This window comes from Cygnus atratus, chromosome 8, assembly GCF_013377495.2.
Source record: "Cygnus atratus isolate AKBS03 ecotype Queensland, Australia chromosome 8, CAtr_DNAZoo_HiC_assembly, whole genome shotgun sequence".
In the NCBI taxonomy this organism is placed as follows: domain Eukaryota; kingdom Metazoa; phylum Chordata; class Aves; order Anseriformes; family Anatidae; genus Cygnus; species Cygnus atratus.
Window position 1 is genome coordinate 18939357 of NC_066369.1, and position 20789 is coordinate 18960145.

At 37.7% G+C, this 20789-nt stretch overlaps 1 protein-coding gene across 6 annotated transcripts in view; it reads right to left on the reverse strand.

Moving 5' to 3' along the window:
• Positions 1-20789, reverse strand: part of ADGRL2 (adhesion G protein-coupled receptor L2) — a 356834-nt gene that overhangs the window by 56687 nt on the left and 279358 nt on the right. For all 6 annotated transcript variants that reach the window (XM_050712254.1, XM_035537717.2, XM_035537719.2 and 3 more), the window contains one exon: positions 14987-15200. In XM_050712254.1, the coding sequence (XP_050568211.1) occupies positions 14987-15200 (214 nt within the window). The remainder of the gene's footprint in view (positions 1-14986; positions 15201-20789) is intronic.

A 20789-nucleotide genomic window follows, 5' to 3' on the forward strand; every position in this document is an offset into this window, starting at 1 on the left:
GTATTTCTCTTTCAGCATATTGATTAAATACTTAAAAGCTAGCATGATGACATGTTCCTGCATATCGCCTGCAGCAACCTGCTCAAACACCACTTGCCGCACGTAAACTATGAGTTGTAGCATCACGTACTCCATATGGTCTTCTTGTTCCTTATTCACCCTGTGTGAGTTTCAGTCTGAGTAAAAAGAGATGGGAATGTGGGATGACTATGCTGCGTGTATTGACTTTTAACAACAGCATATTTTAAACGGAAAAATTCCTGAACTTCTTTGCCCAGAATAAATGGCTGTCTTTACATATGTATTCCTAATGGTCTACAACTGCCGTGTGCGATGTGCTTCTGCTTGTGTATGCATATTCACTAGACCTCCACTCCTGTTATTAAACTCTAAGTTACATATGTATGAAGATGTCAAATATTACTTAAATGCTATGTTTTATTAATTTGGTCTTAGAAAGCATGTACAAAACTTACATATAAGATAACCAGATAATAGAGTTTTTATGTTAGATACATTAGATATATATGCACGCACACCCACATGCAACAGGAGATAAAACTATTTAAAGTAACATACTTAAATTCTGAGTTTCAAATTCACCTCACAAGAAATATATTATTACATACCAGAAATGAAACCTAACCACTTAACAAATTGGACCTAACCAAAGCCTGAAAAAAAGACCTGCTAAAAAGCTAGCCCTGCTATAAAGCTTTGACTTGAAGCAGCCTTGGTCCCCCAGCACTGCACTATCCAGACTGCTAGAGCAACCGCAGCAGCAGCACAACCCTACATACTCAAGAGTGAATGCACACATTCGTATGGAGCCAAGATGGATGTAATCCTACTGCTGCCTTTTAAAAATGAGGTATGCCATACTGCCACTTTTGCTTGCGCATGTATAAGATTTCCTAAAAGTTATTTTCAAGTTAGAATTCCTAAAACTATTATGGGGGAATGAGCATGCTAAAGAAAAATAGCACCACTTTTACTTAGCTCAAAGTGAAAACAGATCTAGCAGGCTGTGGTGGTAGTTTTCATAATCTAAGAAGAGAATGGGGGATGCATGAGCATGTATGAAAGCAGAATTTGTCCATAAGATTTGTGTTGCAATATTGGAAATCTTCCTGTGAGCATGAAAGCAGTAAGGTATGCTTAAAACTGTTTTGAAAAAATCATAACCCAGTGTCGGGATTTCATATGGTCTCGGCAACATGATCACTACCACAGTAACCCTGGTGGCTTCAGATGAAACGTATCTGAGGGATAAAAAGGTGAGAAAATTGTTTCTATTTTCTTTTTAAATAAAATATTGATGATTTCTTGAATCTTCCCAATTACTAAGTAAACATAACATTAGGAAGCTAAATAGTGTATAATTAATATTGTACAAGAAGTTGCACCAGAGCTTTGTTTTTGTTTGCTCAATAAATACACAATAATATGTAATTGTGCTTTCTTTTTACAATGTAATCTTTTGGGAGTTTAAGGATAGGCATGATGAAAACTCAAAATAGACAATAAAACACAACAGAAAATATGAAACTCCCACAGGCCCTTTCTTCGGGTCACCAAATCCGATTCACTGTCAATGAATGTATATTGGATCTGTATGGCAAAGTCATTTAACAGAGTGTTTTTTGCTTTCAACTTCTTACAATTTTAATGCATTTAGTTATGACCCATTTGCTTTTTAGTATTCATGTTTGCTAAATTCAAAGCAGCCACTGTTAAAAAGGCAGATTTTTCCACTTACTCCCATTGAAGCTATCGCATCAGCAGTACTTTTTCCAGTTCATTCTTGTTCCAGTACTTTGTTTATCTGTGTAAATGCTATTATTATGGAGTTATCATTAACCTGAAACTGAAACATCAGATCAAATAGGGAGGGGAAAAAAGAAAAAAAAGGAAATGCACATTCCAGTGGAATAAGTAACTCTGCCATCTCTTGATAATTTTTGAACTGCTTTTATAATTGATCTTTCTATCCCTGCTACTTTCTACCATGTATGTGAAAGGCCTATTAGAACTACCAGAGCCTCTGAGGCAATGGTTGCAAAACACAGACAGGAAAATTAGACATGACAATTAGGTGTGCAAAGCAAATGGAATAATCTGCTAGTGAGTGATTTCTGCCAGGAATGTGCACGTGCAAGCAAAACCAAAACCTTGTAACAGCACAGAGCAGAGGACACCAACTTTTTAGCAAAAATGTTTCTAATGCAACCTTGTCTGAGGAAGAAGAAATGGAAATAAAGTCATATTCATAATCTTGTCAGATTATTTATGTACGTATACTTTGCAAGAAAAATGCAGTATGGGATTAAGTGTGTATGTCTTAGCACACAAACTAAGCTAAGCAGATCTGCACTGCTGAAAAGTAATCAGTTCAAAAGACCCAATTAAATGTTTCACCATTTAGGCAAAATAAATAGCTTGAAGCAATGCTTATTTACTAATGAAAACTTTAGTAGTGCAGTATCATAATATCTGAGCAATTTACACAGATTATTCACATTGAGCGAATGTGAGTGCAGCATCACATCTTGTGGGTTGAGCAGGTTTCGGATGAGAAACGTAGGGTTGGGTACCAATGAAAGAGCTTCACGGAGTGGTGTTTACTTCTGAGGCACTGTACTAGAGCACAGCCACAGCAAATCCAAGAGCAAATCCTCAAACACTGTGTCTAACTCCTAGGCGAAATACTGCAACCACTTGCAGGAGAACAGACTCCCAGGCAGAGATCATAGGATAATAGTAAAAACCCTTTAAAACCCATTCTCACAGCACTGTAGATCTTTTTTATCCATGACTTGGCATTCAGCATATTCATAATGTAGTTAAAAGTTCTCTCACTTAAGACAGCTTCTGAGTCTTTATTAAATGAATAGCAACTCGAACAATTACAATATTGAAAACATGTAGCTTTATCCTTCACATTAATTTGTACAGATCTTAAATACATTTTAAAAAATCACCCGCTTTAATTACTAAAATAAGGTGTTTCAATTTATAGAGGTGATTTGTTACTGAAATTCTTCTGAAATTTGGAAGACTTACTACACTTGTGTTCGTAGTTCCACTGAACCTCCAGGCCAGTTCAACGCAAAAAAGGCTTGACTCACTGTGTGTCCCATGCATGTAGCACAGCTCCCCTGGCTGCAGAAATGTATATCCAACATAGCTGTAGCTTGGCTTTACCAGGTAAGATGTACTAATTACGAAATTTACCACTGAGGTAGCATGAACTCATAAGGTCTTGTGGTTTCCCTCCACAATGAGCAGGAGGAACAGTTTCAAAATGGGGTGCGCGTGTAGGGGTGGACCCTAACTGACCTTTAACATACGTATTTCCCTTGAATAATGAAAAAATATTACGACCTATATCAATTAGGAGCAATTATTTATAAAAATGTTCACCTCTTGCAGTTTGCATACAGAAAAACGATCACATTTTTAACAAGGGAAATGGGATATCGCTATGGGATGCCCGATTTAGATTAAATTAGCAAGAAAGTTGTTATCAAACCATATAAAAGATACACCATAATAAGACGTGACCTTGCAGAACCTTGGAGCCAATCGGTGATTTTTTCCCCCTGTAACCCTTCCTAATTATCTGCAAAGTTGCAGACCCTTTTGTGGCAGGTTATTTTTCTGTGAATAGTGAGGGGTTTTGGGCTTTTAAATATTTAATTAGTCTTCTGATATGAGAATTGTTGCACATGCCAACTGCTTCGATTTTCAAACTGTGTTCACCCTAATTATGTTCAGATTTAGATTGGTCATCCCAAACCTCTCACTCTTGTAATTATTTACTCCTTAAAGATCATTCAGCGGAGAAATATTTTTCACCCTTATGACTCTTTCTTTCCACAAATGGCTTTTCTGGTCCGTTAATTACCCACTCAGAGGATTAGAGTTTGTAATAACGCAAGAGATCCTGCACGTAAGATGAGTTTTACAGGGTGAAAAAGAATAAATTGTTTTTTGTAAACCTGCCTTGGGGAATATCCCCTTTTTGGGTTATAATTTTCATCAGCAGAGCCCATGTGCCACCGCTGCATCTCTACCAATTCCACTGGGCAGGGGAGTGATGGCTCAACAGAATGCAGAGCAAAATGCTGAGCAAGAGGTCAAAAGACAACTTGGTTAATTTACAAGATTTATAAAAGTGTAATCTGCTAGCAAGTTGGTACGATCCTTTTCCTCGACATTTTTAATGCAGATTTTATGGCTTTAAAGTTATGTATATTAAACTGATAATTATTAACAAAATTACAACTTTTCTTATTTCATCTGCTGATTTTTTCCAGAAGTGCTGTCCCTTGGTAGGTGTCTTTAATCAACTCTGTAACAGTGGTGTCATTTTCTATTAAAATGTGTCTGAGAGTCCTCTCCGCAAGTACTTTCTTTTCTTCTGAGAGGAATGCCTGTCACAAAAGCACTGTTATTCATTACCCACAGTGATGTCTGGATCTAATTATCAACTGGAAAGCTTGCAAGACTTCTAGGTATAGGACTTCCCCTGCACAAGTATCCTTCTGCTCTAACTTGTGAAGCACAATCCCACTTTCTTCTTTGTGATTTGAAGTTAAGGGATTAAGTTACTTATTTGAGTTGTGTGTCTCCCATTCCTGAAATTTCCAGTTTTAAACCCAATAAAGTTTAGGGAGATGCTTTTGTTTGCTCACTTTTACATCTCCAAAAATCCTGTGGATTCTGTGTTGTGTTTTTTTTTTCTACACAAGTCAAGCAGATTCACCTCTGTAAGAAACACATCAGAAAATTCACTAGCTTGACTCCTTCAATGCACAGATAATCTTTAATTGTGTCAAAAATATTCCTAATCTAATCCTTTTATCAACCTGTCTACCACTGAAGGAGTCTCATGTGCCTGCACAATTAAAAACCCCATGTTAGCCATACATAATACTGTATTACATTTGATGCAAATCCTTTTCTATTGAAATAAGCACTGGGCTGACAGCAGGAAGTGGCTGATAAGAAAGCAACAAGGCATTGCTGATGGCATTCATGATAGCTGAGCACTAACTCATATGTGTTCTGTCTACAGCACATTACCCAAAGTGCTCCTGTTTTAAATGCAACTCCAGGAGGTGTTCTTTTGCTATATCTCAGCCACAAAGGCAGTAAAATTATCTAAGAAAACTAAATATACAAAGTAAATGATGTTTTTCATACCCATCAGTGATGCTGGCACTAGAATAATGTACTGAAAGCAGTATCAGTGCTACCACATCCTAGATGAGAAAACACCTACAGCTTCACAAGTGTAATAGTAGGGCTGAGTTCAATGCTCTTAAGAAATTCAGTTAACATGGAAAGGTTATGGGTTCAGAACTGGTTATTGTTGCACTTAAATAACTCGGTCTAAATTCATGTATTAAACAGTCATAGGAAAAGGAGCACTAAATCTGAGTTATGTTGAAACAGCAATTTTAGAGTGCTAGAAAAATACGTGTACTGAATACATTTTTAAATTGTTCCTTCCTCATATATATATATATATATATATATATATATATATATGTATCACAAGGAGCAAGATACCTGAGAAGCAACAAACAGTAAGGTTAAAGATCACAGTTGCCCAGATTACTACTAAGAAAATATAGATGCTCTTGCACATACAATGACAAAATATGTATCTTGCCATATGAAACATTACACAGCTCTGTGTCATTAGGTAGTAAGACTTCTTCCTGTAAGGTGTTCGAACGCTATGACTTTGGTCAGAGCAACTTGCTCAGTGAAGTTATTCTGCTACCTAACTTCTTTTATAAATGTTACAGAGCCTGTTTGTGTGTATGCTTGCGTGCTGGAAGAAATCAAAATTCAAAGGCTGCTATAGCTACTGTGTTTTAGTGAAAAGCTGAACAAATAAGACTTTCAATACTGAATTTGTAGTAAAGATTCCTTACCGCCACTGTATTATAGCAGGTCTGACATGGAAAAATTCTATGTGGTAAGAGCCTTTGCTCCCCGTTGATGTGTCTATAGCAGGCTAAAAATATACCAAATACTGAGTATTCAGTCTATGTAACACTCCTAAGACTGCATTAACTTCATTGCAGTAACTTGTTTTATAGGCTCAGATCATCATGACCTATAAAATGTTAGGCTGAAGTGCTTTAAATATCTGCTAACACCATGTGCAAGCCTGGGAGTACAAGGCACTGTGCTGTGAAGCGGCAAAGACAGTGCTCTTCGGAGAAAGTAGCACACACTCTTATGTCACTGATATAAACAGGGTAAGCACGCTAAATAATGTATGAAACAGGCAGCCAATCTTTACATATATAACAGCAAGTCTAGCTGAATTCTCTGCTTGATTTTATTTTTCCAGTCCAACACTTTTTCAGATTCCTTCTTAAAAATCTAAAAATTGACTACCATACTAAGTTAAAGAATACACATGCAAACTCATTTTATTTATAGTTTTTATATGAAAGAAAATAATTTGTGGCCACAGCATTTTTGCTAATTATTGTTCTGCAATATGTAGAAAATAAAATGGAAAGAGGGAAATTATCTATGTCTTTCAGTAATCATGGCCTATTTATTAAGCAATTAGGTTGCAATTTTCTTATTAGAGTGAAAAAAAAAATGCTGTAAAATACTGTTACTGTTTGAATCTTTGATCCTTAAACTTTTCCACTCCAGCAACCTCGTTAATGTTGAAATACCATGAATATGACCGCCTCTTTTTAGGCTATATAGCCTGGGCACGTGCATAATCTATGGGATTCAATAAAGAAGTTTATTTTTTTTCCTTGTTGAATTCAACTAAAAAGCTTAATTGAGCCACAAAGGTCAGAAGGTTCTTTTTTATTATAAGTAGGCGATTATTCTGTGGCAGAAGGAAATTTCCAGACTATAAGATCTGCTCCATTCTATGCTCTGTAGCCACTTTTTAATTTTTAAACCACTGTTACTCTTCTCTTCCTTTCCTCTGAATTAAATAGCTTCTCTGTAATAATTTTTAAATTCTATTTCCTTTGTGTTTCTAATGAACTTTTCACTTTCTTTGCTAGAGCTGGATTTATAATACTAGAAATAATCTACTTACATATATTTAATTCATATTAATATGTCCTAATTTCCAATCTATACCTTGCTCTGCCCATCTTCACGTACCTTTTGCATGTCAGTTCTGTTTACTAAGTGATAGTCAACGGATTTCCTATAGTGCAATGAACCTTAACAGGCAGCTTTTAATTGCCTCACATAGGAAACCACATCACTATTAATTCCACAGCAACAGTATAAAATAAAACTATTGCTTCTCAGACTCTAGAGCAATTAGACCTCTCGGCTATTTGGCTAACTCTGCTTCATGACACCCAGTGCAGTTAATTATATTTTTTGATGTTAATAGTCTCTGTCAGTTTCAAGCATAACTCCTCTTTGATGAATATTTAAATTATATTTGAATAAAAAAATAATCTTGGTTACATTTCATATTCAGCAGTCATCACAGCTTAATAAAGGTCTCCTCGGCAAGGGTTGAGATAAATGGCTATATGAACACATGTAGAAAGTCCTAAATCAACTTATCTGATAACGTAGCTGTTTTGGCTCAGTGTTATAGAGGATATATTGGGGTGGGAGGAATTAATGGGCTTCAATTATTATAGTATTATTCCATACGAACTATATTTGACACAGTAATATATAAGTAAATCAGAATTTTTTAATACTCAAGTTATGAACGCAACTGTAACAGGGCTAGACTAGAAATTTGAAAACTATATAGAAGTCATACAAATTTCAACTATAAGGTTAAGCTATGTTGTCTCTGTCAGCTTCTCACAATCATCAGTAAATTACCAAGAGAGCTGATTATATAGCCAAAATATATAGTACATGACTACTTGTAGGCTAAACAACAGGTACACCTAGTAGAGCCCTTTTCAGAAATCTGAAAAAAAGACCAAGAAAATCACAGTCTGAAGAATGTATTTTACATGGTACTCAAATAGACAAGAAACAACATATAATCCTTAAAAATTTATATATACTTACATATAGTTATATTTATTTTAACACATAAACAGCAAGGAAAGACTGATGAATATGTATATACCATCTTGCTAGATAAGACATACACTGACTTAAGAAGAGTTTGATATTGTTTTTGCCAGTAATAAAGGAAATAAAAAACTTAAATATAAGATATGGAAACACTAAATAAAGTATCAAGCTACACCCTGGCAAAATAATGAATCCAATCTTTTTTGAAGTAAACTAAATCTGAATTTTAAATGTCATTAGTTGGTATCAATGATTCTTTTATTGTTTCCTTTGTAGCTTGTCCAATGCCGTGATTACAGCAACGTGTGTGTATATATGTGCTTGCACATGTGTAACGTAATTTCCTCTGCAGAAAATAATAATAAAACACACCACAAAAAGACGAGCAAGTACCATTAACAGCTATTTCACCTTACCTGACTGCTCAGAACCTCAGAACTTGAGGGTTTGTATTTAATCAACTAAGTAATACCACAGTGGAACAACCCCATTAATAATAACAAAATTTTATAAAAAAGCAAACACTATTTTTAATGTGTAAACTAGACCTACTACTTTCATATTAATGACAGTGAAAATGAACAATGCCAGATAAGGTTCTCAGTCATGGGTGTTCCTCTTCTTTTCTGTAATAAAGCCAAGGACTACGGTATGCGTCATGAATATTCTAGGTTCTGTGTTAATGCCTAGTTTATGAAAATATTCTACATGTATTAATGTTTTTTCTCTGTATGAGTCATAACTAAGTCTTGAGATTAACACACAAGAAAACAAAACAAAACAAAAATCAATCAGACCGCAACCTGTTATCACGAAAAGTGCCGTTTAAAAATAGAGCATTTTACACTTCTGCTACAGCAAAATACTGATGGCGGTGACTGCTGTACTAAGACCTATGTCTGCATCAGATAAGTAAAAGCCTTCATTTTTAAACGATGCTTAAAAGAGACATCTAATTTTGATAATTTTCTATGGTAACTTTTGTGAGGCAGCTGTCAGCGAGCTGAAGCAGAAACCACTGGCATGCCAAAGCAAAAGAAGAACCTCACAAATGAGATCCGCACCAACACCACAGCCACTCTGCTGCGCATGAATTCCGAGAATTTCCCTGCCTGCATCAGCCTGTGATATCTTATGATCAATACTGGTGTTTCTCTGACACGAAAAGGACAGAAATGCAAGCTCTTAATGACCAGAAAGTAGCAAAAGGCAAGGTATACCTCTTGTTCCGAGACACTTTTCACAACATGATATCTTTAGCAAAGGGAGGCAATCTTCGTCCGCAGAAGGAAAAGCAAGGAAAAAAGCACGAATAGCAGCAGGGGTCAGCAGAGCCTTGTCTGAGCCTGGCAGACCCCCAGGGAAACGCACGCCATTACCACAATCACAGTCAGTTTTGAAGAGCAGAGGATCAAATCCTGCCCAGGAAAACTGTTTTAAGTCATGCTAAAAAATGCAAATTGGAGGTGTGGTATAGTTTAAACGCACAATCAACCTGGCCCTGTCTGAGGCAGCTCATTTTGAGGCACTAAAATGCTTCTTCATGGAAGTCTCGCAAAGGCTTGAATTCAGTTCTGCAGTAACCCCACAGCTTGTTTTGCCTTCTAGTAGAGAAGATGTGCTGTTAGGCCTGGCGTTTTGGCCAGACTGCTTCACTCTGAGGAGTGAGATTAATCAGCTATAGCAGTTACCTACTGTCCATCCCGGCCTGGAGTCTAGTGGCAGATTTTCTGTATTCACTCACTTTAGGGAACAGATCAAACTTGTTTTCACTTGAAAGGAAACTAATACAGTATGACGACGCTTCCACTGCAGACCTGACAAGCAGGAAAAAGATGAACACTCAAAAGATGCATCGTCTTCAGAGGAGAACTTCTGATTTCTTCCGAAAATGTCTCGCTCTCATTTGTATACAGGATATTTTAAAATGTCTTTGTTGGACATGTGAATAGATGGAAAAGAATGAACATCTCCATTCTCCCACCCCCCACTCTGGGAGGGATTAAGGAAAAAATAATGCCTCAGGAAAAGGAATGGATAGGGCCCTTCCTTGATGTCTCTCTGGATCACCCTGTGGGGCAGGAGGCACGCCACTTACATTCTGAAGACCCTTCACTTGAGCGCAGCTGTCCCGCCAGACAGATGATGGACATAACAGGTTACTGTATTACCATGCGAGAAAAGTTCACGGTAACAAGAACACAAGCATGAACTCCTCACTGCCGTCATGATGGACATGGTAATTGAAGGTACATATGTTGCACGGCCTATAGATAGGACAGGATACGTGCAACAGACAAAATGCTGACTGCTGGAAAGGATTTATGCCTCTTTTAATCCTTTCACCTTCTGCAGTGATGTTGTAAAATGGTATTTCAAAGAGTTTAAGTTCCCCAAGTTCATCTATTACACGTAACAGGTTTTCTATTTACGCTTACCTATTATAATGAGGTTTGCTTTCCCTGTGCATAGTTAAAAAGGCAAATAATACTGATTAAATATGGAAGTATAATATATATAATATTATAGTATGAATTGTGGATGAAAATAAAATTTCAAGGCCACCTCCTACTGCAGGATTGATATAACCACCTTTCTGTTGCAGAACAAAAATAATCTGAATATACTAACTGCGACACTGTGTTTTCTAATGAAGTTTTAAAGATTTGGGAATTATTCTTCTTGGGAATTATTCTTTCTTTTCTTATTCTTCTTTTCGATGACCGCAACTATGTGTCATAACACAGATCAGAAATTCCTCTTTATAAAATCAAGGTATTTTAGCCATTATTAGGAGGGAACAATATCTTCTTTCTAAAGTTAGCATTAATTTGGCTAATGGTCAACATTAATTGCTTGAACTTAATCTCAATGTGTATTATCCCATAGCTTCAGGGTTAATAGTTCATATTTTTTCTAAATACAAAACAGATTTTTTCTACAAGCTCAACAAATAGCTATAATGGCAATTTACTCAAAAAATACGGTGTATAGATTGGAACGGATCTGAAAAAAAATGCATTTGATTTTTCTGCCAGATTACCCATGCATTTATATAAACACACAGGCAAAAAATATTATCTAATTGCACTGAACTGGTGTCACCAAGGTAGTTAAGGTGTGTGATCTTTAAAATAAACAGCAACATTTCCTAACCCAAAATTTTAGGACTAAGAAAAGTGATTCTTACTAAAAAAAATCCTATTTTTAATTCAGAGAGAAAGGTTCCAGAATGCAAAAAAAAAGCTTCTTTGCAGCTTAGTGTTACATCATAAAGTTGTACATACAATGTGCCTGAGCATTTGAAATGTATTTTGAGTGTGTCCTTACATGTACTTTTAAGGATCTGTTGTTATTTTAAGCTAACAGAACAGAAATCCAAACAGTATGTGGTACCTATGAAATCCTCAGTGCCTGTCCTAACAGCAAACTGTGGCCCAGCTGCAGCTGGAGCCTGCAGAGCGGGGCTTTGAAGTTGAGGTTGGAGGCCAAAAGTCCTCCTTAAACGCCCAGGTGGTTTGAAAATAACCCCGGCAATCCACCTGCAATCTACTTACAATGGAAGCAGTTGTAAGCAAATTTTATCATGTTAATTTTCAAATCTCCGCTGTGTCTATAAAGAGCAGTATTAGTCAGCCTTATCAACTTCAAAGTCTCGTGACAGTTTCTGGCTGCAGTCACACGAACACACACGTTACCCGCGAGCAACTGCAGCAATTTCCTTGGGCTGCTTTGCATCCTGAGCTTCCCTGTTTGTGTAATTCCTATTTCAAATGAAAAGGAAGCAGGAGAAGAATTGTCCCTTGTAAAGGATAGGAGAGAACCAAGGAGTCTAAGTCACCAAATATTTTAGAAATAAGCTTATTTCTACAGGCAGCCTTAACTCCTGGTAAGATCTCTCAAACATGACTGCATGCAGACACTGGGGTTAATTATCAGAAAAGTGTGGATGAGGAGAGGGATTTTCTGAAGGTCTAGTCCCTTTCTTCAAAGCTTCAATTTTAACTGTGCCACTCTGAAGTTTACACGGAATCTAAATGCATGTGGAGGACTTTATTCTAGAATAATTGGGATGTAATTTCAAGGAGGAACTAAAAAATTAATAACGACTTTACAAAGGTAAAAATGCAAAGCAGTGAAGTCATTAGTGTTCTAGTCGGGCTTCCTAGGAAAACACTACGTTAAAAATCTGAGCACTGTACAAAAGAAAGAAAAGGAGAAAAGATTATGTTTGTTCTAATAAAGAGGAGCTGATGCAACACAAAGTTTGTCACAATCTCAAAACCTCTCAAAGGGGAGCAGGGTGTGTGATCACACGGCTCTGTGTTAAACCGGAAAGCTCATCTTATTTTTCAATCTTCAGATTTCACAGTATTGATCTCATTACGCTAGTGTTTTCCCACTGTAACTACAATAAATTTAGTTGCTGTATGAAGGCTGTGGAGTAATGTTGCAAATGAATGATGAGTGTTTAATAATTGCCATGGAACTGCATTTAACCACCGGTCTAAAATGGACTCAAGTGGTCAAAAGCAGTGGTAGAGACACTGCTGGCTGAAGTGATAAAAATATTTAATTAACCCTTAAAAGTAAACACTGCAAGATGTTAAACAGCAATATCAAAACTATTGCTGCTTATTTCTAAAGGTATAGAAGAAAAGTTTTCCTTGTCTAATGACAAACGTTAGATTGTCGTTAACGATCTAAATGGTCTAACAGATTAATTATTTTTTCTTGTCAATGAAAAAAATAAAACCAATGAGTCTGACAGTCCTTTAGGTGAGCTATTTTCTGTGCAATTGCTGCCATCAAAATACAGCTGATGTGATACTTTTAGATGTCAGATCAAGGACGTGCACCAAGTTCTAAACATTTTGCCTTAGACAACAAAAAATTACAATCACCAATGCAGTTATGAATAGATGAGATACAAGAACTTTTAATATTTTATGAGAAATTTGCAATATTGTTCCATGCTTGTAATAGAACAAATTGACCAATTTTCAAAAAAGATTTAACAAAGCAGAGGAGACATTTTTTCTACTCACTGACAGGATCTGAGAAAGAAAACTACATAACCAAACTTCCAAATTACTATAAATGCTAGACAAAAATAGGAAATATCATATCAAATGATCTTTGCCATTTGTTCAGAAAATAAAACAGAATACAATGATAAATTGTCTCTGAGCACAGATATGTTGAATCAATGTTTTATATATGATCACGTCTTCATTTTGGACTGTTGAAAAAATGGTAAGACTGGAAGAGTGGGGAAGTTCAAAAATACTTTCTGCTACCATAAACCTACAGTTGATTAATTGAAATGGGAAGATTCAAATTTCAGCTTTCCAGGAACAGTTTGATGTCACTTTAAGCAAGATTGTGCCTCTACATTTGTCTCTGACTACTTAATCTGTGTATTTGCAGTAAACATAAGGAGGACTTTGATCAAAACACAACATGCATTTTACACAACAAGGAAGTCTACAGAGAGGCACTACATTTACAAAAGCAATTGAAGGTGGTTTCAAAGGGAGTTGACAGATTAGAGGATGATGACACTGCTGCTGAAGTCTCAATGGAAATCTGGCTTGATCTAATTAACAACAACGAACTGGAACCACAAAATAATAATTCAAACGATTTAAAGAAGTTGTATCACCGTTTTACTACCTTAGCAATGGAGCCTTTCCCTTACTGATCACAGAACAAGTCATAGGTTGAACACAGAACAAAAATAAAAGGCTTGATTTCCTTAATTTTCCCCTACCATTTGAAATTGAAACTTGATACTGAGCCCAAATATTTGACTACAGAAATAGAGAATGTCCAAGAGTTCACATGAAAGTGATAAAAAATTGCAAGTCATAACAACTAGAGTGAATTGAGAGTCAAAAAGGAAGATTACTTTTAAGACATGACTATGTGTTACTGACTTCTATGTTCAAACAAAATATAGCAGCATGCAAGATGACTTGCATATTTGATTTGATATCTCTGCGTACGTGTACTGGAGAATTACCAGGTTATTCTCATTGCCTCTTTTTTTTGGATTCCTCATCCTAAGAAAAATGCACTGGGAGAAAAATTTCCCATCAGTCCTGAACTCTTCCATTCACTACTTTTCCTGAACTTATGTGGGGCGAAGGAGGAAAATTTTCAGGTTTTTTGAGCTTTACAGAAAAAAAATAAAAAAGCCAAACATTTTTTTTATCTAGCCTTAGAACACCCTTGTAGTTAAAGCTACTAAAAATGCCAGTGACTGATTTGTGCTGACATTTCCACAACTGTCAGTACTAGAAGACTGATGCTCATATTCAGCTTAGATGCGCAAGAATTTCTATGAATATTAGTCCTGATGTAAGTTTTGTACTACAAACACTTTTATCAGCTCTTACTTCATCTTCTATTACTGACAGTCACTGTCACTAAGACCTAAAGTAGCATGTGCTTGTATGGTTATATGCGTACGTACACACATGTATAATGACATGTAATCATCCTGGCATTTAATCATCCTGGCATTTTACATTTTAAGCATTTTGAAGGTGGGAAGCACAGCAATTTAAATGCATTCAAAAGAAACGTGCAAGTTTGCCAAGGAATGTAGAAGCTACAGCCATTCAGAAAAAATTAAGTGCTGTTTGGCCATGTAAAAGACAGAAATATAAGGAACCCCCAAATAAATTAATTGTTCCATTCTCCTTGCAGTTATCTTCCCACTTTTTCCTTTTGCACAAAGAATTGTAAAAAATCTCTCTAATTGTAACTGGTGATTTTTATTTCCCTCTATATAGACATAAAACTACCTCAGCATCAAACTGTCAAGTGCAACACAGCATTTTCTACAGTATATAGCTCTTACTGTTTTAGTCCAGCCATTTTTCCTCTTTGATTCTCAAAATGACATATATATTTTTACCTTTGTGTCATAATTTTGTAGGCGTCTGGAAGGAAGCATTCTGTGTTCTCCATCTGGAAAGGGTCAGCATCACAAATCTTGTCATCTGTCCGTCCATAGTTAGCACTTTCTATCATAATAACATCGCTTCCTGGACACCGGAGGTCAATGGAGTAGCCTTCACAGGAGAGCTCTCTCCTAACCAAACCAAATGGTAGTGCTGCTCGGCTGAAACCTAAAAAAGAGAAAAAAAATGGGATTGAGCCTAAAGGATATATTGCATTGGACTATTTTTTTTTTTTCTGTCACATAGGCAATAACTCTCGACAGCATCCTAAAGGAAGTGCACCTTTAAACAGTTTGACCCAGTACCATGTTAAGTGAAGCATCTTTCATGAAACTGTCACTTCCCGACATCACTGCTGCTGTGTCCTTAATCTGGGAAGAGGAAATTCCTCTTCGCTTCTAACCCTCAACAGGGCAGCATGTCTGCATGGTTACATTGCACATTCCTGTTCTCACCTCTCCTCTCTGCTTCTTTCTCCACACTTTGGGCACAGACAGGTCACGGTGGAAAGTGGAGAGTGGCAGAGCAGGCTGGAGTTGCACATGCAGAAGTGATTTAAAAACAAAACAAAACAAACAAAAAACACCAAAGGAGCAAAGCCATAGCTTCAAGTTAATTTATTTCTATCTCCCTTTCTCCAGAAAGAGTTCATTTTCTTTTGCTCAGCTACTTTATGTCCCCAACATGGACATGTCTGTGCCACTAGATCTAATATATGTGCTGATACTTCACCTAGCTGAACTCCCGTTCTCCTCGCTGTGCCTTTTACAGAAATTAAACCACAAGCAGGAGCTAGAAGGTTTTGAACAAATACATAAATGACCAGTACAGCAAACTGCACATGTGTACTGTATAAAATCTCCCTGTCCCTCCCAAAAATGACATATATGTTTTAGAGAATTCTCATTTTTAACATTTTTTTCTTCATGAGAGAATTCCGAAAAATAGGTAACCTATCTAATGAAGCCATACCAAATGCCTTAGAAACAGAACAATGGTCCAGATACTCATCCAGATGTATAGTCTTTTACAGACATTTCTTTATGCACAATATATGTCAAAAAAATGTACCCGTCCTTGCACATAGCTACTAGTATATTATTAAACAAAATATTTCTATTTCTTACAAAATGGGGGCACTACTGTGTTTTGGAGGATGAGCTGGGTAACATGATAGTGATAAACACTTGTATCTTGAAGATAGTAAATCTGTAAATTTTCAGCTGAACCACAGATATTTCCTTTTTTAAAAAAAAAGTCATAGTAATGGAGTAGCACAAGGCCATTAATATTTCAGTGCAGGCTGTTGGAGACAAGTTATGACAGCAAAGAGAAACAGCTAGTAAGTATGGAAAGTTGAAGCTCTGGTGTTTTGAAGGCAAAAAAAAAAAAACTTTTTTTTTTTTTAAAAAAAGTGTGATACGTTAGAAGAGGGAAGGAAGCAAGGATCTAAAAAGATCAAGAACAACTTGAGATAACCCCTTGATAGCAAATTTTCATATGAACCCGAAGCTGTCACTTTTTCTGCTGAATTAATGATCTGTGGATTCGAAGTCCTACTGTATGAAGATGACGATGATCTGCTAGGACTGCAAGGAAGAGCTGCTGGTAACGTCCACACCAGTGTCAGCATGTGGCTCCCTGGCAGTCAGAGCCCATCGTCCCGTCTGCCCAGCTCCCCTTCTGCACCAGCACCAGGTTTTGCTCCCCTCGTGCAGAGGACTAATTCTCGGGGCCACCCTGACCCCTGGCTCCCTCCATGTCAGGAGCACCGATGAGGTCTCAGGGGAGCAGCTCCTTAGCCTGCTCGCTGGACAGGATCTTGCCCTGGCACAAGGGGAAGGGCAGGCCAGGGCGCAGCAGCTGCATCTGCCTCTGCTTTAAATTTTACGGAATCTCATCCAACATGAAACAGGTGTTGCTGCTCTGCCAGTGTTTTCGTATTTGTTAATAAGAGAAGAGGCCATGTTGCTGTGGAAAACACAACAATTCCATCTAAAATGCACTCCTGGCTATAGGTTTGGCTGAGCATGTCATGCGTAATAACAAACACTATTATTAGAGGCTTGCTGAAGTATCATGAGCTGAAAGCTGGAAAGAGCTGAAATGCGAATCCATCACGTTAACACCCTACATATTCCTCCCATGCAGCAAATTAATACAATGAAGACAGAAGCTGCTCACGGCTCAGTGAGGGCGTGAAATGGGCACGGAGAGGGGCACGAACAAAGCCCCCACCACAAATAGGAACAAAGCCCCCACTACACATGCATGCAGCAGCTCCTTTGATTAATTACCATCACGACAGCCGCAGTGGGACCAAAAATAACGCTGCCAGTGACTGCCATTCCTACATCCTACTGCTCCTGTCAAATTTAACACCGTCCCCATAAAACTCGATCCCTCACGGCAATGGTGCCTGCACCCCCTGCACACAGCAGGGCTGCCTCCGCCACAGGGCTACGGCAGCCCCCTCCCATGGAGGCCCCCCATGTGCCGTCGCACAGCCCTGCTTTTGGGTTTCCATCAGCAAGAAGGAAGCCACAAGCGGGGACACAGCTGGGTCTGCTGCCCAAAAGGGGATTTTTGGTGAATGGCAGAGCAGGGGACCCAGGCTGATGCCCCCAAGGTCTCGGTGGCTGCGCAGGCAGCGTGCCTGCAGCCGCAGGTCGGACATATGGATCATTGCGGTGCCAGGCTGACAAAACCATACCAAAGTGGTTGCGATGAGCACCGAACCCTTCCTGCAGACCCTGCAGCACAGCCAGTACTTCTGATAGGAAATACTTCAAATTCAAAGACAAGACCTCCAAGATTAGCTACCAGCAAATCTTATTTCATCATCTGTAGCAACTGGCCACTGCCATAGTACTGTGAATGTGTTTCATCCTGCAATTTTTCCCCCTGCAGTCATACAGGAGGAGTTCTGTATTAAAACGAACATTAAAAATGCTAGACCAAGGTTAGGTCACTTCACCAGCAACAGAGGACACACCTGAGATTGTAACGTAGGTGTGATATTGCAAAAGCAGCAAGCAATAAAGCCAAACAATGCAGCATGTGGTAGGTGGGGAGATCACTCTAAGGAACCACTATGGCGCAGAGGGAATTTTAAGTAAATAAAATAAATAAATTTAAAGTCTACTAACAAAGCTGCTGTGATGTTTATTCTGAAGCTTTATTTGTAATCTGTTCCTACCAACAAAGAAAAAAAAATAAGCATATCAACAAGCAAAGTGTAATTCAATCCATCTTGCAACCCTGACAATCGAAGAAAGAACTAGTGGGAGGCCCTGTGAGCGAAAAATCAATATTGCAGCTTTGTGCCGTGCAAATGTGAATACTGCCAAATAGCAGTGCTTAGGGTAAAATGAACTGTTTTGCTCCATTTTCTCCTCTCTGAACAAATGATTTTGAAACGACAGCTTTTTTTGGAGCTATAAAATGTCAAGCAATAACTCCCTGTGCTTTAGGCAAGTGATTGGAATAAATACCTCTTGGCAACAGGTGCAATGACTTAGGACTGAAATTGATTTACATTCAGGAGATAATTCCCGATAAACAGATGCACTGCCACAGGATGGAAGTTTGAAAGACCGGCATCTGAATGCTGCTGCCTGGTTCTGCATCATTCCAGGGCTTTTCAGACATAAGTATGTAGCTCCGTCAATAATTACTGTTGTCACCAGTAACTTTGTATCTCCAGTGCAATTCGTCATGAGGATTTTCAACACCGTATTTTCTAACCAACCTGTATTCAGCCCGCCGCTTGCCTTACTGTACCTTGCATAAATGTGTTTTGTTTGGCCATCCTCCTACGGCTGAAATCAACATTCCTCGTTTCTGCTAATCGCTTCGAGGCAAACTGTGCCATGGATGACACCGCTCCTCTCTACCGAGGAGTGTCCGCATAAAGAGCTGCCTGACTGCCACAGACCTTTCTGGGGCCAGGGCTGGGATTTCCAGCACAACTTAAACAGCAACTCAAGCAAGGCTCTATTACCACATGCAGCATATGCTGTCTGATTCATTCGAGTCTGTATATGTTCATCAGTGTTGCGTGGGCTTTTTTTTTTTTTTAATGTTAGAAGAATAATACCTAATGAGAAAAAAGAGCATGGTTTCTGTCATGTTGACCGTTTTGATTACAAAAAAACTTCCTGGCAAACATATGTTTCCTGAACATTTTATCTGCTCACAAATTAGTTGAGTGCAGGCTCTTTATTCATAGAACAAAATAAACTGCTTTTACAAATTCACCATTTTAAGAAAAAAAAAAAGAAGTAAAGGGGATTTTCATTGGTAATATGCATTCTTTAATGCTTTATTGGTCAATGTATGTACATGCTGAGAAAAAAATCAAAATGAAACATCACAAAGAAAGCTTTCCTCTTATACTTTAATCCATAAAATGAAAAAACAGACGTTCTGCAAAAGAAATGTAACTTAGAACTGGGTTTCTCAAATATATTAAATTCACATTTGACTAATTTTTTTTAAATATAAATTTGCAATGCCTTTTACCATTCTACCATCCTGGTTCCTTAGTAAAAAATGATTTGTCTATAGAGAAGTAACCTAAATTTGTCAAAGTGCAATGAAAAGTTAATAATTCACAGCATCCTGCCCACCAGCATTCCATCTTTTTGAGCTGTCAATAATAAGAGAGTGTGCTAAGTTTGGTAGATAAAAGCAAAAAGGAACCACTACATTTGAATGTTCACCCCATACAGAGGAAAAATAGTGGAATGTAAACAGGCTAACATCAGTACTTCTCGACATCAGAAGCAAGGAACCTTTGATTAAAACTTAAAGCACAGAGAAAGTCAACATGGAAATACAAAATAATTTCAAAGAATGCAGATACTGGGAGAACTGAGAATCCAAAACAAATCTTTGCAGAAATAAATATATATGTCTCGGTGAGCAAGGAAATATTGCTTCTTGCGTTATTTGGCTCTAACAGAAAGGTCTTTTGAAAAGAGCACATCTTTTCAAACAGAATGTTTACAGTTGTCTCTTTCACAATCTCTTTTATTTTACCAAATCATGAAACATGATGATTCAAGTTCTACACAAGATGAAGCAATGCATCTTGGGCAGAATTTCGATAATGTATGTTGAACAAATGCAGAGCCCAATGCAAACTGTACGCAGCATCCTCTCCCTCGCTCAGCAAGGTGCAGACGTGCGAGCACAGAGGGTGCACACAGGCAGCTGAACACACTTTCCCATCTGAAAATCATGCAAATTCTCAACATGGGTCCTGCAAAGCATTTATAATTCCGCAAAAAAAGCCTCAGCATCCCGCAGTTTCTAAAGAATCCCATGAACTATGTCAAGGGAGACTTTTTGCTCTTGTCTCTCACTGCTGTATATATTTCACACAGATAAGCATGTTATTTTGTTAAACAGCTTTTAAATTATCCAATACTGGTCAACAGATCACTACCAACGACTAAAACGATAGAGGCAATTTAAATGACAACTGTGCTTTCTAATTCTATCTTTGAAGGGAAAAAAGTCATTCTGGCAAGCATGTCTATTAAAAGATTACATTGGCACAGTGAGAGCTTCTGATACTGCACAGAGGTCTGGAGTTCACAGCACTCCGCTCTTCTTTCACTGAAAGCCACCAGATAGCACATGAACAGCCAGAGCTGCGGCACGGCAGACAAAACCCCACTGTTCCAGTCTGGATAAAATTAGGCAGGAAGCGATCATTTCAAAAATATTCTCCTATAGCTGTATTCTTTG